At 42.0% G+C, this 27,308-nt stretch overlaps 1 protein-coding gene across 9 annotated transcripts in view; it reads right to left on the bottom strand.

Moving 5' to 3' along the window:
• Positions 1-27,308, bottom strand: part of ARHGAP15 (Rho GTPase activating protein 15) — a 609,462-nt gene that overhangs the window by 88,508 nt on the left and 493,646 nt on the right. For all 9 annotated transcript variants that reach the window (XR_008313780.1, XM_053285783.1, XM_053285788.1 and 6 more), the window contains one exon: positions 15,886-16,020. Coding sequence is in view for 8 of the 9 variants with exons in the window: in XM_053285783.1 (XP_053141758.1) it covers positions 15,886-16,020 (135 nt within the window). In the remaining variant the exon portion in view is untranslated. The remainder of the gene's footprint in view (positions 1-15,885; positions 16,021-27,308) is intronic.

Genomic DNA, 27,308 nt, shown 5'->3' with positions numbered 1-27,308 from the left:
ATTAGATGCTGCCATATATTCATTGCTATTACACAAAACCCACGTTATGAGTAATGTGGGCTTGATGGTCTGATAAGAGAAATAAAATATATGCTTCATCTCCTCTGCCTGGTAGGTCCTTAAGGGTAAAATCAATGATGCACACAAATCCCTATTAAAATTACAGTATAATAAAACATGACCTACATCCTCTATGGCCTGTGTACTACATGGACAGTAACGTTCAGAATAAGGTATCCCACCATATCTATCATATAACATTGCTGAGGGCAACACGTCAAAGCGGGCCAGCTCAAATGCTCTACGATATTGGGAAGTTATTAGGGCTTAACAATAATCAGCTGGCTTGGTGCTAAAATGCATGTCTCCATGATTTAAGTCATTTTGGGGCCTTGCTTATCTCTTGTTGCCATCCCATATCCAATATTCTTTGCTTTACAGACTTTTCTGCTTGTTCATAACCCATGGATTGCAACACTTCAAGGGAAAAGCCATAAAAGGCAAGCTTTTCTTTAACAACTGACTTCCACTGTAATTGGAAATTATTTTCAATCATCAGTTGGGCCAGGCCCATTGGTGAGAATACCACCTTCAGCCAATAGTTAAGGGTAGTAATCCACACTTGAGTTTCCACTCGCATAACTCCCAAATTCCAATCTGAATGCTGTATTAGAGACACATTTAGGGGCTTGCATAATTGATCTTAGAAACTTAGATTGTACTGTCTCTATCTGGGCAACGAAGGGCCCAACTGTGCACTGTATAGTAGCTGTGCCACTACTTTTGCCTCAAATAATTTCAAAACCACAGGGACATATCACCCTCCTTTGGTATGATAGTAGGATATAATGGCTGAGGCACTCGTCTGTGCTACTTGTGAAGCACAATCTAGGTGTGCATCTCTCCGACCGGGAGAAGGTTATTCCTAGATAGTTAATGGAAGGTTATTCCTAGTTAGTTAATGGAAGGTTATTCCTAGTTAGTTAAAACAGTGTACCTGGTCTATTTTGTTGCCATTGATGTACCAGCTATTGTCTTTAACTCTCCTGGCAAAGGTCACTATTTTCGTCTTTTGATAATTTATCAGCAGCTTTTTCCCCCTCACAGAACTGCGCAAAAGATTTTAGGGCTCTTCTTAGCCCTACCACAGACCAAGAAAGAATAACCATATCATCAGCATACAGAAGAAGTGAGACATGTCTATGTGCTAATTTAGGCGAGTGGAACTCTTTTTTTATCAAGTTGTTGTACTACTGAGTTGATATAGTAATTAAATAGTAATGGGGCAAGCACACACCCTTGTTTGACTCTTCTCATTGTAAGGACTGAATCAGTTAATTGACCCTGAATGCCACATCTAACTCACAGTTAGGTATTATTATGCAGTCTATATACTGTATCAGCAATAGGAGTCATTTATCAATATTAGTTAACAATAGTTTCTTTCATAGTCTCGCTCTAGGGATGGAGTCAAAAGCAGACTTTAGATCTACAAAGGCCACATGAAGTGGGATCTTAAAACCATGTAGTAGTAGTAGTAGTAGTAGTATTGCTTATTTCGGCCCAAGGCCAGCATATTAAAACCATGTGCATATTTCCCCACTAGATGTTGCAAAATCATTGCTTGATCTATTGTAGATCTTCCTGGCCTAAATATGCTTGTTCTTCAGCTAGAATATTGTTATCTTCTATCCAATCATAGAACTTTACAAATAGGTGCTTTGTGTAAAGCTTGCTGACCACATTCAAAAAGACTGATCGGGCGGTAGATGGCAGGATCTTTCCTTTGCCCTTTTTTATAGACTGGGACAATAATTGCCATACCTGTCTTCTGGGATATGGGTGGATTTATCAATATATGTGAAGAGTGCTGCCAATACTGGTGCTCACCAGTCAATATTGGATTGGAATACCTCAGCAGGAATGAAATCATGACCAGGGGCCTTGTTCGTTTTCAGCTGTCCAATTAATTGCTTCATCTCCCCAGTAGATACTGGTGACCAGTTTGATAGTGTCTGAATGGATGGCTCTGCCTCTAAGGACATATTGTCCACTGAGTCACTTTGTTGCACGCATAATGAATGGAAGTGAGCTTCCCATACAGCCGCAGATATATGGCATTCCAATTTGCTGTCTGGTCTTTGCTTCTTAAGAAGCAAACTCACGGAACTTGTTTATCACTTCTAAGTTTGTCTGAGCGTATGTTTGCAAAAGGTGACCAGAGTGACTTGCAACACAGGTCTCTAGGAACTGGTGTTTTGTTCCTGAAACTACTGTAATAACAAAGCAGTCTTGTGCTATCTCTTGGTAATGCTTTACTTCAACAATACTCAGATTGTTGTTGGTTATGATAAGAGAGTGGAGCACATTGCAGATTTATTGTAACATTTTCTGGATTGTTTGTCCTCCAAATCTGGTATTGAGAGGTATGCTGCCTCTGAATATGGAGGTTAAATTTAGCTATCACAGCTCAACTGTTACAAAACTTATATTCAAGAACTATTATTTACAAATGGTCATAGATGAAGGGGACTAGAATAGGATTTGGTATTCTAAACCTATATTTGCATCCTCTGCTCAAATTAGAGAACGTTATCTTAAAATAATTTTTAGATGGTACATGACTCCTGTAAAATTGGCGTATATTATTAAAAATAAATCTACACTCTGTTGGAACAACTGTAATGAGAAAGGCACATATTTTCATCTATGGTGGATATGCCCAAGAATTAGAACCTTTTGGGGCCCTGTATTTGCAGAATGGATAAAATCATTAATCAGATGATTAAAATAGATCCTCAGCTAGCATTCTTGGGAATATTTACTGAAGATTATAAAGTAATAAAATCTAAAGAGCTGGTGATTTATATGTTGATAGTGGCTAGAATGGTAACTAAAAATTGGAAGCATGGAATCTTATCTTTAGGAGAATGGTACAATAAGCTTTCGTTTATAGCTATGGAGGAGAAATTAATCCATTTTGATTGTCCTGTGCATATTCTTTCTTTGTGATTTGGCAAGATTTAATATATAATTTTTTATTAATCAAAGAAATTATGGTAAAGTATTGCCTGTTTGTTCTATTCAGATATGGAAAGATGCGTGCTATCTATAAAATTCTCAAATTTGTTTGGGTTAACGTTTTGGATTGGCAACATCTATAATAATAATTGAGACATAATCTCTAGGAAGCTAAAGTATATGAGTTATTATGCATTTTTATCTGTGATATTATATTATGTAATGTTCTGCCTTTAATAAATAAAATAATGTTTTGAAAAGGGAAAGGGAAAAAAGAACTATGTTCAATGAATTTCTATAGTACTAGTTCATTTTATCATGGATTAGTGGGATTGGCCCACTTGTTTCTGTTATGTCATTCTGAAAATCTCTTGCAAAGAAGGTATTAAGGGATACTACACACTTCTCTACATGTTTTAACAAAGAAACAAACAAACATGATATCTTGATTAAGAAGATAAGATAGGTGAAGTTTTTTTGAACATCCTAAAGCACTGTGTAAATTCTAAGTACTACAGAGGTAAACATTTTACATTCCCTCCACAACTCCAAACAGACAGCATGTGCATATAATTCAGTGACTGGGGAAGCTTCTGCCTAAAGACATCCTTTCCCAACTGAATGTCGAGCTGAAAGACCAAGGCATGGAGCCTAACTTGTAATATCAGAGTAATATACAAGACAATATAAAATTTTTACTGTTTATATGATGCAGAAATTAAGGTGATCACCTTAACCTTCAATTTCCACACTTTTTAGAACACAAGTAAAAATTGTAAGCACCTCAGTGCTTGCCTTAAAATGCATATAATTGATATATATCAATTATGCAGGGAATTTTGAAGGAACCATATACACTATTCTGTTAACTGGCATAGGCCACTACTGGCTATAGCTTCACAGAGACTCACATACGGCAAGGCTTTAGTTTATGACAAGCTGTCTGCTGTCAGAATGGTGAACCCCAGCCTGCTTGAGTGGAGAATATTTGAGTACAAAGGTATACTTAGGCCATTAATGCTTGGGCCTCTCATGTAATGCTCAACACCAACCTGGAGGAGTATATCAGTTCACAGCACTGCACTGGCCCATGAGACCATACAACTCAGGCCATAAAGGCTCCTCCATTTTGGAGATTCTATGGGCAGCCCATACCCACATACCTCTCGATTATGGATCCAGCCTGGTGGACCAGCACCCACACCCAACTTTTGTTGTGACAGGGGCCACATTCGCACATAACTCGAAACTGGAGGTCCCTTCACTTCCAGTCTCAGAAACTACATGTCTGAATATGGTCAACTGCAGTTTTGGCAAAAAACTGAAACAAGGTTTCCCTCCTTGGACAGATAATTGTACCTTCAGTTTGTAGTGAGGTCCAGCACCTGGATCTCTGGTTCCATGGTGCCAGCATTATGTCCAAATGCTGGCACCGCAGTCTGCCCTTTCCCCAACCAGAGTTGAAGGAGGAAGCTCCTCCCTTGCTCCAGCTGCTATTGGCTGTGCAGGCTGTCCTTCATGAAAGAAGGAAGCCCAGAGAGCCAGTTTCTCCACCTCTCTGCAGCCAGAGAGGCTGCAGAGAAGAAGCTCTCCTTTTTGTATGACTGCAGACAGGATAGAGGGGGAGGGTGCATGCAGAACCGCTGGTCCAGACCTGCAGTTAGTTCTGTGTTACGTCACACAGTATGCCTACTTCACCCGCCTCACCTCTGTGTCAGGCATAAAAGCCCCCACCTATTTGAGGCAAGGACCACAACTACAGTAGCCTAATGTATTAATGTTGGAAAAGACTTGTATATCAATAGTTTCCAGTTTCTGCCTTCTTGGAAGGTTTTCCATTTGAATTATATGTAGCAAGTACAGCTTTTTAAAAAATTAATCCATACAGATTTGCAGCAAGTGTGTGTGTGTGTGTGTGTGTGTGTGTGTGTGTGTGTGTGTGTGTATAAAGTGTAGAATGATTTTATGATTAAAAGTCTGTGTGTGTGTGTGTGTGTGTGTGTGTGTGTGTGTGAGAGAGAGAGAGAGAGAGAGAGTGCACACCAAGTCACAGGTCCAGCCTGGGATCACTATGCGGCTCTAAGAGATAAGCCCACAGAAAGAGCGGAAGGCTAGCTGGGAGGCTGAGGTCTGTCCTTTTAACAGCAGAAGTTCCCTTGCCTGCCTGGGCTGGGAAGTTTGCAGAGCTGGCCCTCCCTCCCTCTGGCCTTGCGTAGCAGAGTACCATCGCCTGCTGATCCTGTTGTTGGCTGCAGCCACAGTCCAAGTGCCCTGATGAGCTTCAGCTGTGTGGGGGCTGTTCCACCTGCCAGGCTCCAGAAGCCCATGTGAGAGGTCGAGTCTGGGGGCTCTTTGGCTTAAATAGGGACCAGGGCTAACCAGAGGTACAGCTGCTGGTGCAGGCTGCCTGCAGGCAGCCGGCCTTTGGTGGTGGCTTTTGGGGTGGGAATGAGAGCTGGGGCCAACATTGTTTTGGATCATTGGAAAGAAGAGTCCTGCTCACTTCATTGCTGCTCAGTTTTTTAGTTAGGCTTGATACATGTATGTGTCTTGGGTTGAACAGAGATGGGGAAGTGGGGGATGACCATGGGACAGATATACCAGTGTGGTGGGTAAATGACGAAGATATGGCGTTCGTAGGCCAGCAGGCCATTATAGGGGAAGAGAATTTAGAAATTTAATTGCTATTGCCCCTTCCAGCAGGCCTACCACCTCTTTGACCTTGGAGAGCTATGCCAACCATCCACAGAACCTCACCTTATTACTCTGTAATGCCAGGTCGGTTCACAATAAATCTTAGGTAATGCATTACATAGACCTGGTCGGGAAAGGTTAGTGGTCCGGTTTGGTCCCAGCTTTTCCCAGACGGTTACTCCATGTGGAACGGGTGAGAGGATGTGGATGGGGAGGTAGGGTAGCTGCGGTCTATAAGAAGACCATCTCCCTTACCATGATCCCTGTCAGGGATTTGGCCTATACTGAATGTGTGTACCTAAGTCTAGGGACCAGGAATAAATTGGGACTTCTGCTGATGTACCAATCACCCCGCTGCCCAGTGGAATCCCTAACTGAATCTCTGAGCTGATGGACCTGGTTGCTGAGTTGGCATAGGAATGGCCCAGGTTGTTGTTGGTGGGGGACTTCAATGTTCATTTTGGAAGAAATCTAATAGCTGTCCCCCTTTCCGGCTGTCCCGCCAGCTCTTTGACCTCGGGGAGCACTGCCAACACCCCACATAACCTTACCTTGTTCCTCTATAATGCCAGGTCAGTCCAAAATAAATTAGAACTCATCCATGATTTGATCATGGATGAAGGGGCCGACCTGATGTGTATTACTGAGACTTGGTTGGGGGAGGCTAGTGGTCCAGTTTGGTTCCAGCTTCTCCCGCAAGGATATTCTGTAGAGGAGCAGGTGAGGGGATGTGGGTGGGGAGGTGGAGTGGCTGTGGTCTATAAGGATAACATCTCCCTTACCAGGGTCCCTGTTAGGGTATCGGATCATATCAAATGTGTGTACCTGAGTTTGGGGACCAGGGATAGATTGGGACTTCTGTTGGTGTACCAATCGCCCCACTGCCCAACGGAATCCCTTACTGAGCTCACGGACTTGGTCGTGGAACTTGCATTGGAGTCTCCCAGACTTTTGGTGCTGGGGGACTTCAATGTTCATTTTGGGACCAATTTGTCTGGGGCAGCTCAGGTGTTCATAGCGGCCATGACGACTATGGGCCTATCCCAAGCGGTCTCTGGATCGACGCATATTGCAGGTCACATGCTTGATCTGGTCTTTTATTCTGATCAGGGTGGTGTTCCGTGGGTGGGGACTCCTACGATCTCCCCGTTGTCATGGACGGACCACCATCTGGTTAAGGTTGGACTTACAACCGCTTTCCACCTTCGCAGGGGCGAGGGGCCTATTAGAATGGTCCGCCCGAAGAGGTTACTGTATCCGGTAGGATTCCAAGAAGCCTTGGAGGGATTTAATGTTGGCTCTGCTGGTGATCCTGTTGATGCCCTGGTTGAGAACTGGAACAATTTGCTCACCAGGGCAGTAGACATGATTGCTCCTAAGTGTCCCCTCTGACCTGCTTCAAAATTGGCCCCTTGGTATACGGAAGATCTACGTGGGCTGAAGCAGCAAGGTAGGCGACTGGAGCGCAAGTGGAGAAAACTCGACTCGAATCCGACAGGTTACGACATGGAGCACATTTAAAGATCTATGCTCAGGCGATGAGTGCGGCAAAGAAGTGGTTCTTTTCTGCCCATATTGCCTCTGCGAGTTCACGTCCGGCGGAGTTGTTCAGGGTTGTGAGGGGACTAGTATCTGCTCCCTCTCCCTTGAACCAGAATTTGGAAGCATCAGTTACCCGCTGTGGTGTGTTTAATGAATTTTTTGCAGACAAAATCTCTCAGATTCGGGCCGACCTAGACGGAGACGCCACAATTAATTTGATGTCTGAACTGGAGGTGTCCGACAACTCCTCTTACACGATTCGACTGGATCAATTTCAGTTTGTGACTCCTGATTATGTGGACAAGCTGCTTGGAGTGGTGAGGCCTACCACTTGTCCTCTTGATCCTTGTCCAACATGGCTTGTTTTATCTAGCAGGGAGGCTGTTGTAGGCGGCCTGGTAGAAATCATAAATGCTTCTCTGAGGGAGGGCAGGATGCCTCCTTGTCTTAAGGAGGCAATTATTAGACCTCTTCTAAAGAAGCCTGCGTTAGATCCCCCAGAGTTGAGCAATTATAGGCCAGTTTCCAATCTCCCATGGTTGGGCAAGGTAATTGAGAGGGTGGTGGCCTCTCAGCTCCAGGCGGTCTTGGAGGAAACTGATTATCTAGACTCATTTCAAACTGGTTTTTGGGTGGGCTATGGGGTGGAGACTGCCTTGGTCAGCCTGATGGATGCAATTGGCAATGGACAGAGGAAGTGTGACTGTGTTGGTCCTCTTGGATCTCTCGGAGGCTTTCCATACTATCGATCAAAGTATCCTTCTGGAACATCTGAGAGTGTTGGGGGTGGAAGGCACTGTTTTACAGTGGTTCTGCTCCTACCTCTTGGACAGATTCCAGATGGTGTTGATTGGAGATTGTTGCTCTTCAAAATCTGAGCTTAAGTATGGTGTTCCTCAAGGCTCCATACTCTCTCCAATGCTTTTTAACATCTACATGAAACCGCTGGGAGAGATCATCAGGGGATTTGGAGCTGGGTGTTACCAGTATGCTGATGACACCCAGATCTACTTCTCCATGTCAACTTCTTCAGGAGTTGGCATATCCTCCCTAAATGCCTGCCTGGAAGCAGTAATGGGCTGGATGAGGGAGAATAAACTGAAGCTGAATCCAGATAAGACGGAGGTACTTATTGTGTGGGGTCGGAACTCTAGAGACGATTTTGATCTGCCTGTTCTAGATGGGGTCACACTTCCCCAAAAGGAACAGATACGCAGTCTGGGAGTACTTCTGGATCAACGTCTCTCCTTGGTTTCTCAGGTTGAGGTGGTGGCCAGGGGTGCTTTCTATCAGCTCCAGCTGATACGCCAGCTGTGTCCGTTTCTCGAGATCAGTGACCTCAAAACAGTGGTACATTTGTTGGTAACCTCCAGACTGGACTTCTGTAATGAGCTCTACATGGGGCTGCCTTTGTACGTAGTCCGGAAACTTCAGTTGGTTCATAATGCGGCAGCCAGGTTGGTCTCTGGGTCATCTCGGAGAGACCACATTACTCCTTTGTTGATGGAGTTACACTGGCTGCCAATAGGTTTCCGGACAAAATACAAAGTGCTAGTTACAACTTATAAAGCCCTAAACGGATTAGGCCCTGGGTATTTAAGAGAACGTCTTCTTCGCTATGAGCCCCACCGGCCGTTGAGATCACTTGAGGAGGTCCATCTCCAGTTGCCACCAATTCACTTGGTGGCTACACAGAGACGGGCCTTCTCGGTTGCTGCCCCGATATTGTGGAATGCGCTCCCTGCTGAGATACGATTCTTCCCATCTCTGGCAATTTTCAGAAAACACCTGAAAACAGATCTCTTCAACCAGGCTTTCTCAGCTTTTTAAAACTTGTTTTTAAATTGTTCTGATTATTTAATTGTTGTTTTATGATGTTTTTAATTGTTAATCATTGTTTTATGCTTTATATTTTTCTTTTAATGATTAACTGATTTTAATGGTGTTTTAATGTAAACCGCCCTGAGCCTTTTGGAAGGGCGGTATAATAAAATGGGTTGTCAGTGGCTCAAGAGTTCATAGCGGCCATGGTGACTTTGGGCCTATCCCAGTTGGTCTCTAGACCAACAAATGATGCTGGTCACACACTTGGTTTAGTCTTTTGCTCTGATCAGAGTGGTTTCCTGTGGGTTGGGACTCCTGTCATCTCCTCATTATCATGGGCAGATCACCATCTGTTTAAGGTAGAACTTACAGCCTCGACCCACCTCTGCAGGGGTGAAGGACCTATTAGGTTGGTTTGCCCGAGGAGGTTATTGGATCCAATAGGATTCCAAGAAGCCTTGGAAGGGTTTAGGGTTGGCTCTGCTAGTGATTCTGTTGATGCTCTAGTGCAAACATGGGATAATGAACTCAATAGAGCAGTAGACACAATTATTCCTAAGCGTCCTCTCTAACCTGCTTTAAAGACAGTCCCATGGTATTCGGATGAGTTACAGGAGCTGAAGTCGTGAGGTACATGACTAGAGAGCAAGTGGAGGAAGACGCAGCGCAAGTCTGATTCGGTACAACACAGAGCACATTTGAACATCTAAGCTCTGGCTGTGTGGGCAGCAAAGAAGCATCTTTTTTGTCTGCATTGCTTCCACAAAGTCACATCCAGCTGAGTTGTCTAGGGTTGTGAGGGGGCTAGTATGTACCTCCTCCCCCTTAAATTTAAACTTGGTTACTCTTGGTTACTCTCTGTGACATTTGTAACAACTTTTAGGCGGATAAAATTTCTCACATTTGGGCTGAGCTGGATTTCATGATTATTGCAGAATCTTCTGTAAAAGTGCCCAGCAACTCCTCTTATGGGATTAGATTGTATCATTTTCAGTTTGTGACTCCTGAGGAAGTGGACAAACTGCTTCAGACTGTGTGCCCTACACCGGTTCTCTTGACCCTTGCCCAGCTTGGCTTATCTCATCTGATAATTATGTCAGGGCTTTCTCTGTGGCTGCCCCAGAGCTTTGGAATATGCTCCCTGCTGAAATAAGAGCATCTCTTTCTCTGTTTGTTTTCAGGAAGACCCTCAAGACTTTCCTGTCCTCGCAAGCTTTTAATTAGAATTTTAATAATTTTAATAATTTGTTTAATATTGCTTTTATCGTGTTTTATGTATTTTAACCTGTGATTTTAATGTTGGGATTTGTACACTGCCTAGAGATTTACATATCAGGTGATATAAAAAATATGATAAAAACAAACAAACAAATTGAATTTAGAAAGATCTTGAAAATGAAGATCTTGAAAATGAAGGTATGGACATTTTTCCATTGTTGTTCCTGGTCACACAAATGAAATAGTAGGGAGCTCATCTCTGGATCAGTTCCATTTCCCAAATAGCTGTTTTGGCAGTTATAACATGCTATTTACATTTCCAGGTGATTTGGATGTACTGTACAGTTCTCTGTTTCAATTCCCCATGGAAAGAACGTATCACAGTCCTGGACCCATATAGGGAAACGAGCTCTAGCTCCCGATAACCTGACCAGTTTTCCTGCTTATTGAATTGGCTTGTTTCACAAGCTGAGATGTTGACCTTCTGAAACTGTAGTCAAGCTCAGATGGCATTAGTCACAGTGCTGTCTTTTTTCTTATGCATATTTCAAATTTAAATCTGTAACAAGATGGTTGTGGATCAAGACCACAACTATTCCCTGTAATGAAATTAAATCTGTCTTGAAAAATAAGAGCAGATGAAGAGCATAGAGCAAACAAAAATAAAAATCAAGGAGAATGGAAAAAGAACTAGAAACAAGAAACAGTTAAAAAAAAAGGATTTTTGTGTAGTGACTAAAAATTGGATGGGAAGCAAGACCAAAATGTGCTGAAGTATAACTAAGGCCTAGTTTTCACTGAGGTGGTAAATCTATGTCTGGGCTAACCACTTCAGATGGGGCTCACATGACTGAATATTCCTCTGTACAAAACAAAATAAAAACAAAGCATTCTGTATAGAAGGCTCGATGTCAGGGAGAAGGACAGCAGCTCATAAAATTCACTCTCTCTGAATTTCTTGTAATTTGGAAGGCTCTGAATAACCTGATATTATTCCTGGAGCGGCCCTGATGTTTACCACAAATTGGATTTTGGATTTTGTTCGGACCCCTGCACCTGCACCATTAACTGTACACATTCTTCCTTCCTTCCAGACTGCTGATATATTAGCATCAGTAGCCTGCATATACACATTGATTAAACCACAGAGTCAAAAGGAATCTGGAAGTGATCACACAATGACATCAGGATTTATTTATTTATTGCACTGTGATTTAATAACTGGTTACTATGCATCCTGCTTACATAACCAGTTATCTTGTATTCACTTCTACCTCTGAGACATTGACACCTTGAGTGAATCTAAGACTGAACTGAGATAATAAATAATTCAAGGCAAGGTTATGGCTTCTCTGGGTTTAATGATCATGGAAATATCTGGGTTTAGAGATCATGGGTTTAGTGATCATGGAAATATCTGGTGGACAGAGCTTGTAGTTAATAAAGAAACAAAACTCACTTGTGAATGACTCCAAAGACAGGGAGCAAGTATTTGATTAAGACACTCTGGAGTCCCTTGAATCAGTGGAGAAAAACACTAGCTGATGTCTGGTAAAGGTAAAGTGTGCCATTGAGTCAGTGTCGACTCCCAGCGACCCCAGAGCCCTGTGATTTTCTTTGGTAGAATACAGGAGGGGTTTACCATTGCCTCCCCCTGCACAGTATGAGATGATGCCTTTCAGCATCTTCCTATATTGCTGCCGCTGCCCGATATAGTACCAGACAAACGCAGAACTCACAGTTTTGATGACCTCCCTTTCCCCTGGAAGCCATCTGTGCAATCTAAAAATATATTCCTGGGGGATCTCTGACTCTCAGGATCATATTTTTGGGTGACACAGAGGGCTTCCAGGGGATGGGGTATATGTGCTGAAGCCCCCCTCCCTCCCAAAAGAGTGCCGGTCTTGAGTGAGTCTATTCCACCCAAAGCACCAGCGCAGCTCACTGAGCTGAAGGATCATGTCAATGGTATCACTTCCATATAATCATAATCTACTTCATCCGTTTCTTATGCAGTTATTTACATATTACTTGAACATTAAAAGAGCTGCTGCATCACACCTGCTTCCCTTTAGGGATGTGTGAAACAATTCAGGTACAAAATGATTTGGACCCAAATCTGGGTGATTCGGATGATTTGTAGACCAAACAAATCATCCCTATCTTCAATTGCTCAGGTTTGGGTACAAAACAAATCACCCCAGATTTGGACCTGAAAAATTCGGAGATTCAGACCTCCATTTTGTGGACAAAGTGGGTCGGGTAGTAGTGCCCAATGGGCAGAAGCTACCACCCAAATTTCAAAGAAATTGAGCAAAGGGGGTGATTTTTAAAGAATTTTTAAAGTTGGTATGTCTTTAAGCTTTTCCCCATAGGGAATAATGGGGATTTCAGCAGCCTCCACATGGCCCCCCCCCACTATTTTGTCCCCAGAACCCCATTTTTGCCCTGAATCGATTCGCATTAGGAAAATTGGTAATGGTAGCAGCTTTCATGCCATCTGGATAAAAATTTAACCAGGCCCTAGACTTCTGCACTTCAAGTATGAGTTCTTGGGCTAGAGCTTGTGCTGCAAATATGGAAGAGAGCAGAATGTGCCTCAAGTATTAAGTCTGATTATTTATCAACAGTAATTATTGGAGGACTTTAAGTTTTGCAGCCAGTAAGAATGTATTGAAATGACTGAGATAGCGGCAACATAGCTGCAACATATACCAATAGAGTCAGGACTGACTCTGTGCTGACATCAGACTAACCCTGTACCAACATACCAACGTTTTTCATTGCTGAAGTGGAAGGGTGATTTTGGTGATATCCCCCTCCCTCTGGAGTACCTGTACCTCCCAAAACTATCTCCCTGAGTCCTACAACATTCAGATAAGTAGCCTCAGGAGGTACAGGCAGTTGCAGAGGGAAGGAGAGATTGCCCCTCCTCCCATCATGGACACTCTAGTAAGTTGGTGCAGAATTTTGCCCTAACAATAGCAGCTTTCTATCTCACTATCTTTTCTCACTATCTCTACTGAGTTATATTTGCAGATATTCCTACAAGTTTAAACCATTTTCCAATTTATTAACTATTGTGTCACTCTATATGGAATTCTAGGAATTACAATCCGTTGAAGGGAAAAGGAATCTGAGAATGTTCACAAAAACCCGCATTGCTAGGCCTCATTGGGAAAACCATGATAGATAAACTGGTTTTAAAGCACTTTAAACTTGTGGGGTAGATATGCCAAGATAATTCAGCATAAATCTGCTCGTTAGCTATTTGAGAGCTTAAATCTGTACATTAATCAGTTCAGAAGTACAGTCGCTACAATATTTGAATCCAAATGAAGAGATATACAGTAGAATTTATTTATCAGAATGGAACTAAGTAGAGTAGCTAGCCATCACCTTGACATTTTATAAAGTAACCAGCATAGGCTACTTTCCTCCCCTCAGTGGCACTTTAAAAAAAAAAAATCAGACAACTAATTTTCCTTCTATATAACAATCTTCTAAACCCCATAAATGATTTCTCATTAGCCTGTCAATGTTTATAATGGCTTTCAGAACAGTAACAAGAATTAAAAATAGTTCAGTGAGCAGAAATGGACATTAATTTGTCATACTTAAATATGAGTGCTTGAATAAGCTATCTGCAACCATCTCCATCCCAGTTCCAAAACCGCTTGTTGCCTGCCTGTATGTTGCCCATCAAGAGCTGGTTCAAAAAAACAACAGCTACCCTACTCAACTGAGACATCTTAAAATACTTCATATCTCAGAAAAGGGCTGCCCCGCGAAAGAAGAGACAGTGTAACAAAGATAACATTTTGCAGTTTAAATTTTGTTTTGTTCTGGAAACACAAACCAAAGACTGGCTGAAAGAGAAAGACAAAAACAGAGAGATACTGTATAATAAGGACGAGAATTGATTTAACCCCCAAAGAGCAATGTTATACAGAGATTGTCTAAACATCAGAAAGAGATTAAAGGCTAGGAGTAAACAAAACAGTTGACTGCTGAGTAACCTACATGGGATATGAAGCAAAATGAATATCAGGTAGTGCCCCATGAAGCACTAAAGTCAGCACTTCAAGAGGACACAGAAGATACATAGGGAACCACCGAATGTATCTGTTAGAATGAGAGAACTTCAAAGGCAGATCTCCTCATTTTGGTGCAGCACAAGATTTACAGCCAGGACAGTAAAGGAACTGTTTGTGCCATATTGTTTTCCTGTTAGATAATTATATTAATACTGAAGTGCAGGATGAATCTCACAAGACAGCGCTGTCTGTCCTATTTGTCTTTAAGATGTAAAGGGAGAAGATGGGAGAAGGGGACCATGGCTTGCATTTCCAAAGGAGACCCATTCCTCAGTATGCTTGCTTTGCATTACATGTTTAACCACCACAGGGTATCTCTGAGCGGCCAACAAGGAAAGGGAAGAATTTTGCAAGATTTATTCGACTTTGTTATATGAGATGCTAGCCGTGAAGAGCTTTCGTTAAACCTAAAGACTTTTATGAACATAAAATCAAATTAAACAGCACATTAAGGGTTCTATCTTCTTTGACTGATGTGCACGCGCAAACAACTCTCATTAACGGTAATGGCAGTTACGCACGCGCATCAATCGGAGAACAGATCCCTAAGTGCTTTATTGTTCTTCCTGGAGATTTTTCTCTATTGGACTTTAATTAAGCTCCTGCTAGGCTTGCAAGTTTCCAGTTTTTTAAGGCTTTTTTTTTAAAAGAAAGAAAACAGAAAGTAAAATCAGCTTCTCTGCCAGATAACATTTTCTCCCCCATGTTGTCACAGTTCTGCCAAAGATATCAAAATTAAAGATCTGTCAGAAGTAAGGCATGTGTCCTGAAAGTTACCTTGCAGTTTTGAAGCTCCTGTCATCTTGAAGTCAGTTTGCCAACTGACCAGGAAAAATTGGGCTGGCCTGATCTAGTGACTTTTAACAACAGCTTGATTTACAGAAATCAGCAGGTGAAGTTTTCAAGACATGGAGATAAGCATTATCACCTTCCATTGCTGTGTATGAAGCTGCTGTTAAAGGCATAGCTGGTATAGCTGCCCTAAGTTGGCAGTACATTAAATGAAAAGTGAAAATGAAATTGAAAAAGGAAGATGTTATGAAGAGATATGCATTAGTCACCATATTCATCACCATAAAGCAAATAGATACACTTGGGATTGTAAACATATACTTTGCTCACTGTGATGCACACTCTCTCTCTCTCTCTCTCTCTCACACACACACACACACACTTTAAATTCTTTTTCTTAAAGGTATGAATGCATAGAATTCTAAATTAAACATAGTAATCCTGCCTAATAGTATTATGCTTAGGTGTGAGACAACACATTCAGTTTATCATTTTTTTGAGTGTACTGAGCTACTGTAATATAGATAGTTTCCTTAAAATAAATAGACAAATCCTGAAGCAATTGTAATAAGCATTTTTTTAAAAAAAGGCAGGAGCAGGTAAAGCAACATTGGGATGCATCGTCTTCAATTGGGGACATTTTTTCAAAAAGCACATAGGCTATTTAATTAACTGCTACTGTATGTGATGTACTTACTTATCGCCTCCACAAACTGTTCAAAGAAGCAGTATGGGAACAGTGGCTCAGGCAGCTCTCTGAAAAACATCTTGAGTGCTCCGGTGACAACGTGGATGTCCTCCCACTGGCTGTCGTCCAAATTCAGCTTCTCTTCTGGGAAAACACGAGGAGAAATGGAACAACTGGTTTTAATGAAACAATTACAAGACACTAATTATTATGTTAATGTTTGCCTACTATCATCAGCAACCGTTAACAGCCTTCTGCACCTAGAGGTTTGGTGCTGTGCATGGTTCCCCCCCCCCTTTTTTTTTTCCGTAGGAAGAGAACATTTTCAATGGAATACCATCTGTAGGAATGCAGCTAACCCCCAAAAAACAACAACAAGAGGCACAAAGAGACAGTAGCATTGACACAGTATGTCAGATACATTTATTCCCATAATGCATCAGTAGGAAAAATTAGCATCACAGCTCAACACGATTCAAAGCTATTTGGTTTTGAGGCCGAGGGGCTAAGAGTTGCCAATGATGACCGGCTCAAGGGACCGGCCTAAAGGCCTTGCTGAGCCAACAGGAGACATATGCTAAACATGGCAATACAAAATGAGTTATTGCTTTACATGTGTTAGCTTTGCTATGTACAAGGGAATAACGGGCCACACTTTTCTCCCCTTTTTTTTTGTTTTTGTTTGAATGTAATGTCAGCAAGGAATTCAATACTGTGAGGAGAGAAAAGATATTAATTCCTCCTTACTGCTTCAAAAATATTTTGTTTGGTTTTCAACTCTGGGAGGAAAATTTGCCCAGCAACAATATTAGACAGACCCCTGTTGGCCTACCTAGGCTATGCAAAGCTGTCAAAAATGATAACACACTAAAGACAAACCACAAGTGCTTGCAAAACTGATTTTCTGAACAACAGAAATCTTTTCTTTTGAAGCTTGACTGAGCTGAGAAATTTAAATATAAAAGGAGGAGGAATGCAAAAAATATTTTAATAAAAAAGATGGTGTGATTATTACTCTTCTTGCCTTTGAATACTTATTAGAAACATCTGGCATTATTATTAGGGTACAATAAACCACAAAATCACAGACCTGACAAAACTCCAAGAAAGTGAAAATGCCTGTCACTCTGAATTATCAAGAAGCAAAGCTCTTTGCAATATCACCTGTTCTAAAACATTGATTTTATTTATCTTTTAAAAGTAGGCTGCCTTTCTGTCTAAATGGTACCCAAGATGATTCACAAAAAAATTAAAATACAATAAAACAGAACATCAATGCAAAAGCATCCAAAACAGTAAAAAGAGCAGAAACGCAGTAAATAAGCATCATCAGGTAAATACATCAATAAATGCTATAACTTTTTTTCTAGAACTATTCTATATGCTTATAATGATACAACTAACAGAAACTTGAGAAATAACCCAATATCTTAAAGAAATTCAAAACTTAGTTATTTTTACTGATAGTCACTGTTAATGCTAGACCTTAATGCTTTGTACAGCCATATTTGGAAAAACAGAATGAAAAAACAGAATCCCACCATTAAAATATTCCCAATATTTATTTATCTCTGAAAAAAGAAATCTTCAGAGAAACGCATAAACGTTGGTTAAACATTCCAAAGCATTATGATATGCTGATGTTAAATTTTTTTGCAAATAAACCGCCTTTCTTACAAGAGGTTACAGTGCTGAGTGAAAAGCATACATTTAAACAGGTTTTTCTATTCTTTGACCACCCCACAAACCCTCCAGCCTTTTCATCATTGTAAAAACAATTCACTCTTGAAATTGAATTAGAAGAGGGGCTTTCTTTTAAACTCCAAGATCAAATTTGATTGATTGTATTTCAACAATTAGCCTTTTATTTTTCCCCACACACCATTGAAATAGACAGACAGCGTCTTAGCAGGCCAGTTTTACACAGTTATCTGCTCACAATAGCATCAAAAAGAGAGACCTGATGGGGTTTACTGTCACTTTAAAGAACAGGGTGGGTTTTCACATTGTTGAAATCTGTCAGATATTTTGAAATGTCCCTCTCACTATGGTGCCACACCCCCTGCGTGCCCTTATAATAAAATTGGTTTTACTCCTGATTAAATCATTTTCTCCCTACCCACTACCATACTTCTCATAATGGACCTGTGTGCACTACAGCTGGTGTTCTTCCCATGGTACCAATTCTTACTTTATCTTTTAAGCACTTTGCTGCTAAGATCTCATGCAGAGTGCTTATGTTTTGTTAAGAGCTTCATTCTTAGAGAAATAGCTTAACACATGTTCTAAAAATGTTGTACAACTTATTGCTTAAAACACATTTTGAAAATGTAGAAGTACTATAGCACTGGCACAGACCTTTAAGTGGAAACCTTGGGGGAAAAAATCCTCTCGCTTGGTAAGGGTTCCCTCCCCCCTCCCCACCCTTTACATTTGGTTAAACGTCTAAAGAGGAATACACTGATTCAAAGACTTTACCAAGAATTATCTCCCCAGATTTTTGCTCTGTTTCCAGTTCCTCAAGGAAATGTGTTAGAACGTATCATCTTGAAAGCAAAGGGTGTCATTTTACCCTTAAGGAATAAAGTCCTTCTTTTAAAAAAGATTTGTTGGAAGGGAATTTTGCCAGATTAAAAGGCAAAAAAAAAAAGGGGGGGGGGACTGCAATCAAACAACCAGTTTGAAATAATACGTTGGTTTATTAAACATGATGGGAGAAACTTGAGTATAGTGTGTGTGGCTTAAAAGAATACCCGTTTAAGTGTGTTAATTTGGGGAGCACTCTGAAGTTTGCAGCATCAAGTAGATGCGCCCCCTAGGGGGAGAATGAAGCACCACATACCTTTGCATACAGTGTGATTCTTGCTACACAATTCAGAACCAATGTTCTGCGTAAGATGCCTTGTGGATTGTTTGGATTGGGAAATGAGCAAAAATGGGAAAACAAACAAACATGTCTGTGCACAGTGTGCATTCTAATAAATGAGACCCAAATCTGTTTATTCATTGGTTATTTTGCCAGAGACAAAATGGAGAATAGGAATAGGACAACTAAGGGCTACCTTTAATGTAACCTTTGGATAAACATTTTTTTAAATGTAAAATTTGTGATTTAACTGATTTAAAGGCTTTGTGAATGTGGAAAATTTCATTGATATGGGAGATAAGATAGAAATCTTGCTATTTAATCGGACATGCCTGATTAAATGGTGGCTTCTAACCTTTCGGATTTGTTTCATGGCTTGGAAAACTTGCATGTTACCACAGGGCACTTTTAAAGACAACTTAGCTCTATGCTAAATTACAAAGACACTGCCAGCTAAAAAATGGTCCAATGAACTTGCCCTAAAATTGTCCTGGAACTATTTCAGTTTTCAAGCCTTTGCTGAGAATACTACCCTCTGATAGGCAAGCATCTTTCTGTTACTATGTTTTTGTGCGCTTCAACATCCAGTTGCTGCAAAGTTTCAGTACTTGGTAGGCCACACTTGCGTCTTGGTTGACTGGCTATAATGTAGCACAGGTGACTATACAATGGTATTAGTTGTGGTATTTAGGACACATTCAGACAAACCAGAGGTAAATGTTCCTGAGGTTTGAGTTAGTGATCACCCAGATGTGTGAAGCTGTGGTTTCGTCACCCAACCACAGCTCTGTTTTCACTTCCAAACCTGAATTTGAACCCTTGGTTGGTAGTGAGTTTTGCTGCTGAAACCTGAGGTTCAAAGGCACCGTGGTGTCATCCAAATTCTTCTGCCATTTTAACCTAGGTTTGTGTGTAAGCCCCTCCCACAACCATAGAGAGGCCAGCTCAGAGCAGCCCAGGAACATGTCAGTTCTAGCACTGGCTGCCTCTCGAAGGTGATGCTCCGCCCTCTGCCCATCTCTTTGCTCCTCCTGCCTCTGCTTTGCAACAAGGATGCAGTGTCCCTATGTCATGCAATTAAAGAGACAGAACCACATTGGAGAATGCCTGCTTCCCCCTGTGTGTTTTGCACCTCACGTGTTCCCCAGTTAAAAAAAGATGGGAGGACAAGACAGAGACAGCAGGGGAGGTCTCCAGCGATTCATCACTGCAGTGCTTTGTGCACAAACACATGAAGCCCTAGTAACACAAATAATTGAAAGCATTTCTGATCACACACACCTTAATCACCCTCAGTTCCCATATCCTTCCATCATAAGAATGAGAGCTTGCACACAGCTTTATTTTTATGTGGGAGATTTCCATCCACACACATGTCCCACCTGTATTCCATACCACTTGTGTTACGTACTATGGGACTTTTGGGTTCAAGGGACTTCACCAATGTGCCACTGTGCCAGTGCACCAAGGTGTGGTGCTATTGAACCATAGTTCAAGGGATCACTCTGACGTGTCAATGCACCCTTGGGCTGTCAAAACCAGGGGCAGCTTGGCCAGTGGGTGTATGAGGAGATACAAGGAATCAGACCTTTAGTAGGTTTTCTTGAGCAAAAGGGTTTCAAAAATTACAATGGATGTTGGGTCCAGGTAGGCAAAGATCAATCCTTGTAGCCTATCCACAAAACAAGTCTACCTAGCAAGGGAGAGTTGAGAAGGGAAGAGGGGGAATTCTTATTTATAAGTACCACTTGTCAAACAACCATTGTATTCCTTTCCTGGCCCTTTGGCCATCAAGTTGCAAGTGTGGCCTACCCAGTACTTAACGCTTCCAAGTGGGGATTTAAGATGGTAATGAGGGAGGGATGGTGTCACAACCAGTTTAAGTCCACTTGGTTAATTTTGGATCCCATACTGGAGGGTCCCTTTATGAAAGAGCGTATACCTGCACTACCCTGAGACTGAGACCCAGCGTAAAGCTCATTCTGCACACATATGGGGGGAAGTAGAAGGAATGCTTGTGCAGTTTATTTTTAAACAGTAAAAGTGGGAAGAGAGGGTTTCAAGAGAGGGGCCCAATCCTCTCTTCCTGAGGGAGGGAGGGAGGGAGGGAGGGAGGGTGTCCCAAGTCCCTCCCTCCCTAACTGGGAAAGATAGTTTGTCTTAGGAAGATTAGTTTGCCCTAGGAAGATTAAAAGAGGACCCCCACAAGGGGAACACAGAGATCCTCAAAGCAAGAAGTGAAAAGCTGTTTTTCTGGATGTTTAATTCCAAGGAGGCAAGGAGATTCCCCCTTCGGAGAATCCACTAGTTGGTTGTAGACTCCCATCCAATGGTGGTTTAAGGGTTAGCACTGCAATTGCTACTGAGGTATCCCCATGATAGCCCTTTAAATGCAGCGATCACAGACTACATGCAGCAATCCCCCCTTCTCTTTGAGTTCAGGTGCATAAAAGCAGGTCGCTCCTTCTGATCAAAAGTGGTGGTCACAGAGCTTTGCCAGGTGCAGCCTTTCCGAAAGGTGACAGTTCCCAGAAACACCAGCTACAATTAATTTGCATGAGATCTAGGCTATGGGAACAGCTGCATAGAAGCAACACGGCATCACTTTTTCCGGCAGACCCGACCATCCCCCACCCACCTGGATGACAACCCACTGCCCCCTCACACCAATTTCACAGTTGCTGCTCAGCATCCCTCCCCCAAGATCCTATTACAATCTGGAAGTGTCCCTTGCCATTCTGGGGTGTCAATATAATTGTGCTTCTGCATGACCGTGTAGTTTGAGACTTGTTACACTGTCAGTGGTGCAAGTGGTGTGAAGAAAGGTCTTTTAAATGTCTTTACCCTGCCGAAGGCAGGCAATTGCACTGCCACGGAGCATGTCCCCTCTAATATTGCAGCCAACTGTTGCCACTTTACTGACCTGCTGACGCCTTGCCCACAGTCTTGCGATGTGAGTGGAATGGACTTGCTGGGTTTTTAACCTGGCCTTTAACCTGGGTTAGAGGGTGCAAGTGCTGCACTGGGGCTGCACTGGGAATCCCACAATGCACCACACTGCTCACGCAGTGCACTTTGGGATTTGCGGAAGCTGGGACTCCTTTCCCCAGGCTCCAGTGATCTGTGCTTCCAGGAGCAGCATGGATCATGTGAGGGCTTGAGCCAGCATGCCGAAGAGGAGCCTGTTGATCATCTGGGGGGCAGGTAGGTTCATCCCTGCCTTCCCCCCTTCCCACCCTCCCTGCCCCTCTCATGATCGTGTGCACGACCTTCATATGTTTCAACTCACTTGTGATCTTTAGAGCTGTCTTGGAAAAGTGAGGTATGGAGGTTTTCTGTTCCCTATAAGCTTTCCTGGATCAACAAGAAATCCGGTTATTCTTACCATGTTTCTTTCCTGATCTGTGCCCTGCTTAGTTTCTTGTCTAATTCTCATCCTGTCCCCTGGTATGCCTGGTTTTGAGACTACCGTAAATCCTTTCATCTACGACTACAGCCCATCTTGGAGTCCCTAATCCCAGTCTTGCTGTCACAGAAAATCCTACCCATTCCGGACAACAAATCTGTCATAAGGAGAGAGCACATGCACTATAATTATGAATGATTTTTTCTGAATATTAATCCTGGCAGAAGAAACTATAACATAGGCATAGCAATTAAGTAGTTCTTATGTCAGTGTGATCTTGAAATGTAGGGTGTGGGGAGGAAAACACCAGATATGTAAAGTAAATAATTTTTAATTTGCCCACTTAGTAAACAGAAGGTCACCAGGACAACTATACTGGAACAGATCAAGGTCTAACTAGTCCATATTCTGCTTACAATAAAATCTGGCTAGATGTATCTGGAAGACCAGGAAAAAGGGCATGATACAGATAAGCTATCCATTCACATATAATGCAGCAAGTACGGTTGCCATGAACCACCAGTTTTTAGAGTGTATGCAGGAACTTATTTCCAGTGTCACATGAACCCACCAATGCTGGCATATCCTACTGTACTTGTGGTTCCAAACTCAACATCTATAACCAACTTCAAATTTAGGTTGCATATGTTGAGTTTGAAACCAAAGGTAGGTCAGAATATAGCCGTTCGAGCACTGAAAGTTGGGCTCTTGCATATGCTGTGGGTACAGGCGGGCAGTTTGTGACAACCTTATTTGCTGCATTACACATGACACCATCCATAGCATGTCCAGAGACCATCCATAGCATCTCCAGAAATCATCTATAGCATCTTTCATTTAGCTATGTATCTCCAATCCTCTGCTTTAAGACAAGTTCTTCCAAGTGTCAGCTCCCAACAGGCTACCTGTTGCTGAATACATGCACAGAGAATAAGTGCACCACCCTATAGGCACCTTCAGAGCAGATAGGTCCAGTTGACCAAGGCAAAAGAGCCAAGTTACATGTTGGGAACAAAAAATATAATGGCTCTAACCAATAATGTAAAAACCTTGTATTTAATGACTCCAAACAGTTCAATTCTGTATGAAAAATGGACACAGCTACATAAAAGCATTCTGACATAAATACATGATAATATAGGTCCAGTAGCAAGAACAGTGCACATTTATGTATCTGTGCATTACGAGAATATCTACTATGGTGCTTAGCATTAAATTAGTGAATAACTATAACTGAAATGCACATGTTCTATGCTCGTTGAAGGGCTTTGTTTATTGCGGTTCTCTGAAACTTCAGTTCACTGACCTCAGGGCAAGCTGGAAAAACCCGGTACTGCTAATTTAAATCTTAATTGGAGTTAGAGGGAAATAAGATTACACTGTGGCATGCTCATTCTTGGAGTGACTCCACTGATACTTGTTGAGTCACACCAATCAGAAATGAACTCTGCCATTGTTTCTGCATGAAGAAGTCCACTATATCCAACAAAACCGCAACCAGTCCAGAAACAGTACACAATGAATACATAAACAATTGTTTAAAAGGTTCTTAAGACATGGCTTGCTGGCAATATACTTGATGTGTGCCACTAAATCATTATCTATACACAGGCGGATAAAAGGAAAATACAGAGTATGAATGAAGGATGCAGACACTTATTATCACACTATCATGGTCTTATCCACTCTTCACCTTCTCTGCACACCATTTTAAGAATGTTTCACTGCTGTAAATAGCTGTCATGTGCAATGACTTTGGCATCCTGATCTTATAGATATAAACAGCTGCAATGGCACATAGAGAGGCTTGCACTGACATCACAACACAGCAGTATCGTATGTAAGAGAACTGGACAAGTTTAGTCTGCTGTGTACTGGTTACTCCTATGTATTTGGAGAGCAGAGTTGTGACAATATAAAACTGTATCTAGGATTTGACTATGGAAGGGCAGGGGGTTGACCTCAAGGCTTCTTTCCTCTTTATAGAGTACTCCCTTCACCAGAAACATGCAAAAGCTTTCCCTGGAATTCTCTGTTTCCCCCACTCCATGGCTTCCATGGAATATCTCTGGAATGTCTTGGATATTCTCTTTAGAAGCCACTGGCATCCATCATCTTGGAATGCACATACTAATGCGGATGCCATTTAGCTGCCTTTTAGTTTCAAAGAGATGTGCATGTGTATGTCCATACAAATGCACATACCACAATGCTTCTTAAATTCCCAAGCAGCTAGCTCTAGAGTTTCTGCAGGGGAAGACAAGAGGCAAACTGGAAACTGCAGCCCACTGTCTATGTGCAGTGCTTTGAACCAAGTCTGGAAATGGAAAATAAAAGGCAGGCATGTGCTAATGCAATGGGGCCACTCTGGCAAATGAAGAAATACAAGATTAGGTAATTCAGAACCCCAAAATGCAGGAAGAAATTCAAAAGCACCCCTGCGCTCAAATCAGCTGTGAGGGGAGATGCCTTTGTTAGATCCTATAAGAGAGAAAGGTGGGGCTCTAACAACAATTTCTGAAGTGTGTGTGGGGGGGAGGGAGACAGAGAGATGCTCGCATGCTAACCTTTACATTTAGGTCTTTTAAAAAGTCAAGTTAACATAGATAAGCATGGAAACTACAAATCTGAGGTGACATGGGTACTCTGTAGGGCAAAATGCCCTTTTCTTGTTCAAGTTTTTCCAGGGATCTGCAAGAGAGGAAGTGAAGAGTTAGGACGAAACAGTGTCTCTTTGTCCATGCTCATACCCATGATTCAAAAATATCTCCACGCTCCTTGTCATTTTAAAATGGGCATTGCAATTAAAGCAGGGTGGCTCTAGGATTCTTACATACAGTTCTTTCATTCCTAACCCTTTCAACGTTTTTAACACAGCTTCTGTTTCCATGTTGTCAATGGTCTTTTCATAGTACACAATGTTTCATAATATCTGGCAGGCTTATCCAAAACCTGATTCACTGTCTGCCTGTGATCTCTAGGTCAGGAATTACTCCAGACATAAAGTTCCCCGTAGGGTAAAACAAATTATTGCAATTAAGATTCAACAGGAAAAAATAAAGGGGGAAAAGTAATTCATCTATCCATATTTATAAGATTTAAACTCAGTTTCATACAATTCCCCACAAAAATGTGGCATTGTAATTTGTCCACTTTGAAGACTAAAGTAGGCTTTACTGCTTAAAAAAAAAAAAATCAGACATAGCAGGGAATCACAGGGATGAATTTAAAAGCACAGAGAACCAGACTGAAACTTTATAATGAGCCTTGTCTTGCAATTGATAGAAACCAAAAAAGTAATGAACCCCACCTCCAGTTTCCCCCCAGTTTCATGTCTTGATGAAAACTGGGGATCAAACTGAATTTTTTCTACCCAGCAGCTATACATTTACGGTGTCATAGAACAATTATTTTCAAACTGTGTTCTGGGAAAATAAACAGGGTTTGTATTGAGTCAGGGTTTATTCTAAGCTTCCTCCCTCTCGCAACTTCAAACACAGCCATCAGTACACTATCCACCACCTGTGTCACACTTTTTGTAACCAAAGAACAGAAAAAAAGGGAAAATATATAGTTATGTATATAGTTACATCTACTTAAACATAGACTGTTTAAGTACTGTTCAATACAAGGTAATAAATGCATTGACTAGTCAAGAAATGAGTCCCATAATATACTATTAGTGTAAAGTTAAGAAAAGTAGAAGTAAACATATACATATACATTTTCAATTTCTTCTTAGCTTTTTGTTTTTTCTCATCTTTTTCTTTTTAAACAACAGCCTAGCTCCTATTGAACCACATATTCCCGACTGCACAAAAACCTATTTTGCACTGCACAGGGTTTTTTTGTTTGTTTGTTTTGACACTGCACAAAATGTGTCTAGCTGCACATTATATCATGGATTGGGTGATGCTTTCTCCTTGATCTTCTCCTTGATCTTCTGATATGCACAATGGGAGAGTGAGATTGCGAGGACAGAATCAACCCCAATATAATTGTATTTTATTGATGTGAAGTGCCTTAGGGATCTCTCTGGTTTGAGGAAAGTTATCATATTTGTCCCAAGTGTTCAAAGAAAGAAGAGCAGACCGGAAGTATAAGTTAATCCTGTTCGTTGAGAAGATCAGTAATGGTGAACAAGCTGCCTTGAAAGGCTGGATTCCCACCACATCAATTTTCTCTGCAACGTGCAACACTTGTTGTGTGTCTTCTATGACACTCTCTCAGTTCAAAAGGTTCAAGGGTTGAACCAACCCCACCCCATCCCCGGTTTGGTCTGGGGTTTGCGGACCGAAAATTGTTATAAATAAATAAATAAATAAATAATACAAATTTTACCTTCTACTTCCCTTGGGGGAGTTCCTGGAGGTGGCAGTGTGGTCTGCGGAGGTTCCCCTTACCCTGCTGGCCTTCTAAATCACCCCCTCGCCCTGTTCGGGCACTCTTCAGCCGGTTTTTGGCCTTCACCCAGAGGCCTAGCGGCCATGTTGGGGGCTGAGCGCCTGCGCACATGGCCTCGGCATGGCCCAGGCAATGCAGAGGCCATGTGTGCAGGCGCCCAGCCCCCAACATGGCTTCCGGACCACTGGGTAAAGGCTGAAATCCAGCCAAAGAGCACCTAAATGGGGCGAGTGGGTGAACGAAAAGCGCCCAAACAGGGTGAGGGGGTGATTTAGAAGGCTGGTGGGGGGATGGGGAAACCTCTGCAGACACCTCCCCGCTGCCTCCAGGAACTACCCCAAAGGCAGCAGAAGGTAAAAAAATATTTTTTAAAAAACAATTTTCGGTCCGCGAACCCTCTGAACCTGAACCAAATTGGGGCGGGGGGGCGGGTTCGAGAGGGTGCTGGAACAAACATGGCCAGCTGATTTTGTGCACACCCCTACTCCCAGCTGGTCTTGTGGTAGCAAGCATGACTTGTCCCTGGTGGCGCAGTGGTAAAACTGCCGTCCTGTAACCAGAAGGTTACAAGTTCGATCCTGACCAGGGGCTCAAGGTTGACTCAGCCTTCCATCCTTCCGAGGTCGGTAAAATGAGTACCCAGAATGTTGGGGGCAATATGCTAAAATCATTGTAAACCACTTAGAGAGCTCTGGCTATAGAGCGGTATATAAATGTAAGTGCTATTGCTATTGCTATTGCTATTGTCCCCTTAGC

The sequence above is a fragment of the Hemicordylus capensis genome, chromosome 1 (genome assembly GCF_027244095.1).
Source record: "Hemicordylus capensis ecotype Gifberg chromosome 1, rHemCap1.1.pri, whole genome shotgun sequence".
In the NCBI taxonomy this organism is placed as follows: Eukaryota; Metazoa; Chordata; class Lepidosauria; order Squamata; family Cordylidae; genus Hemicordylus; species Hemicordylus capensis.
Note: the sequence above shows the minus strand (reverse complement) of the source record. Positions and strands in the feature narration are given on the sequence as shown.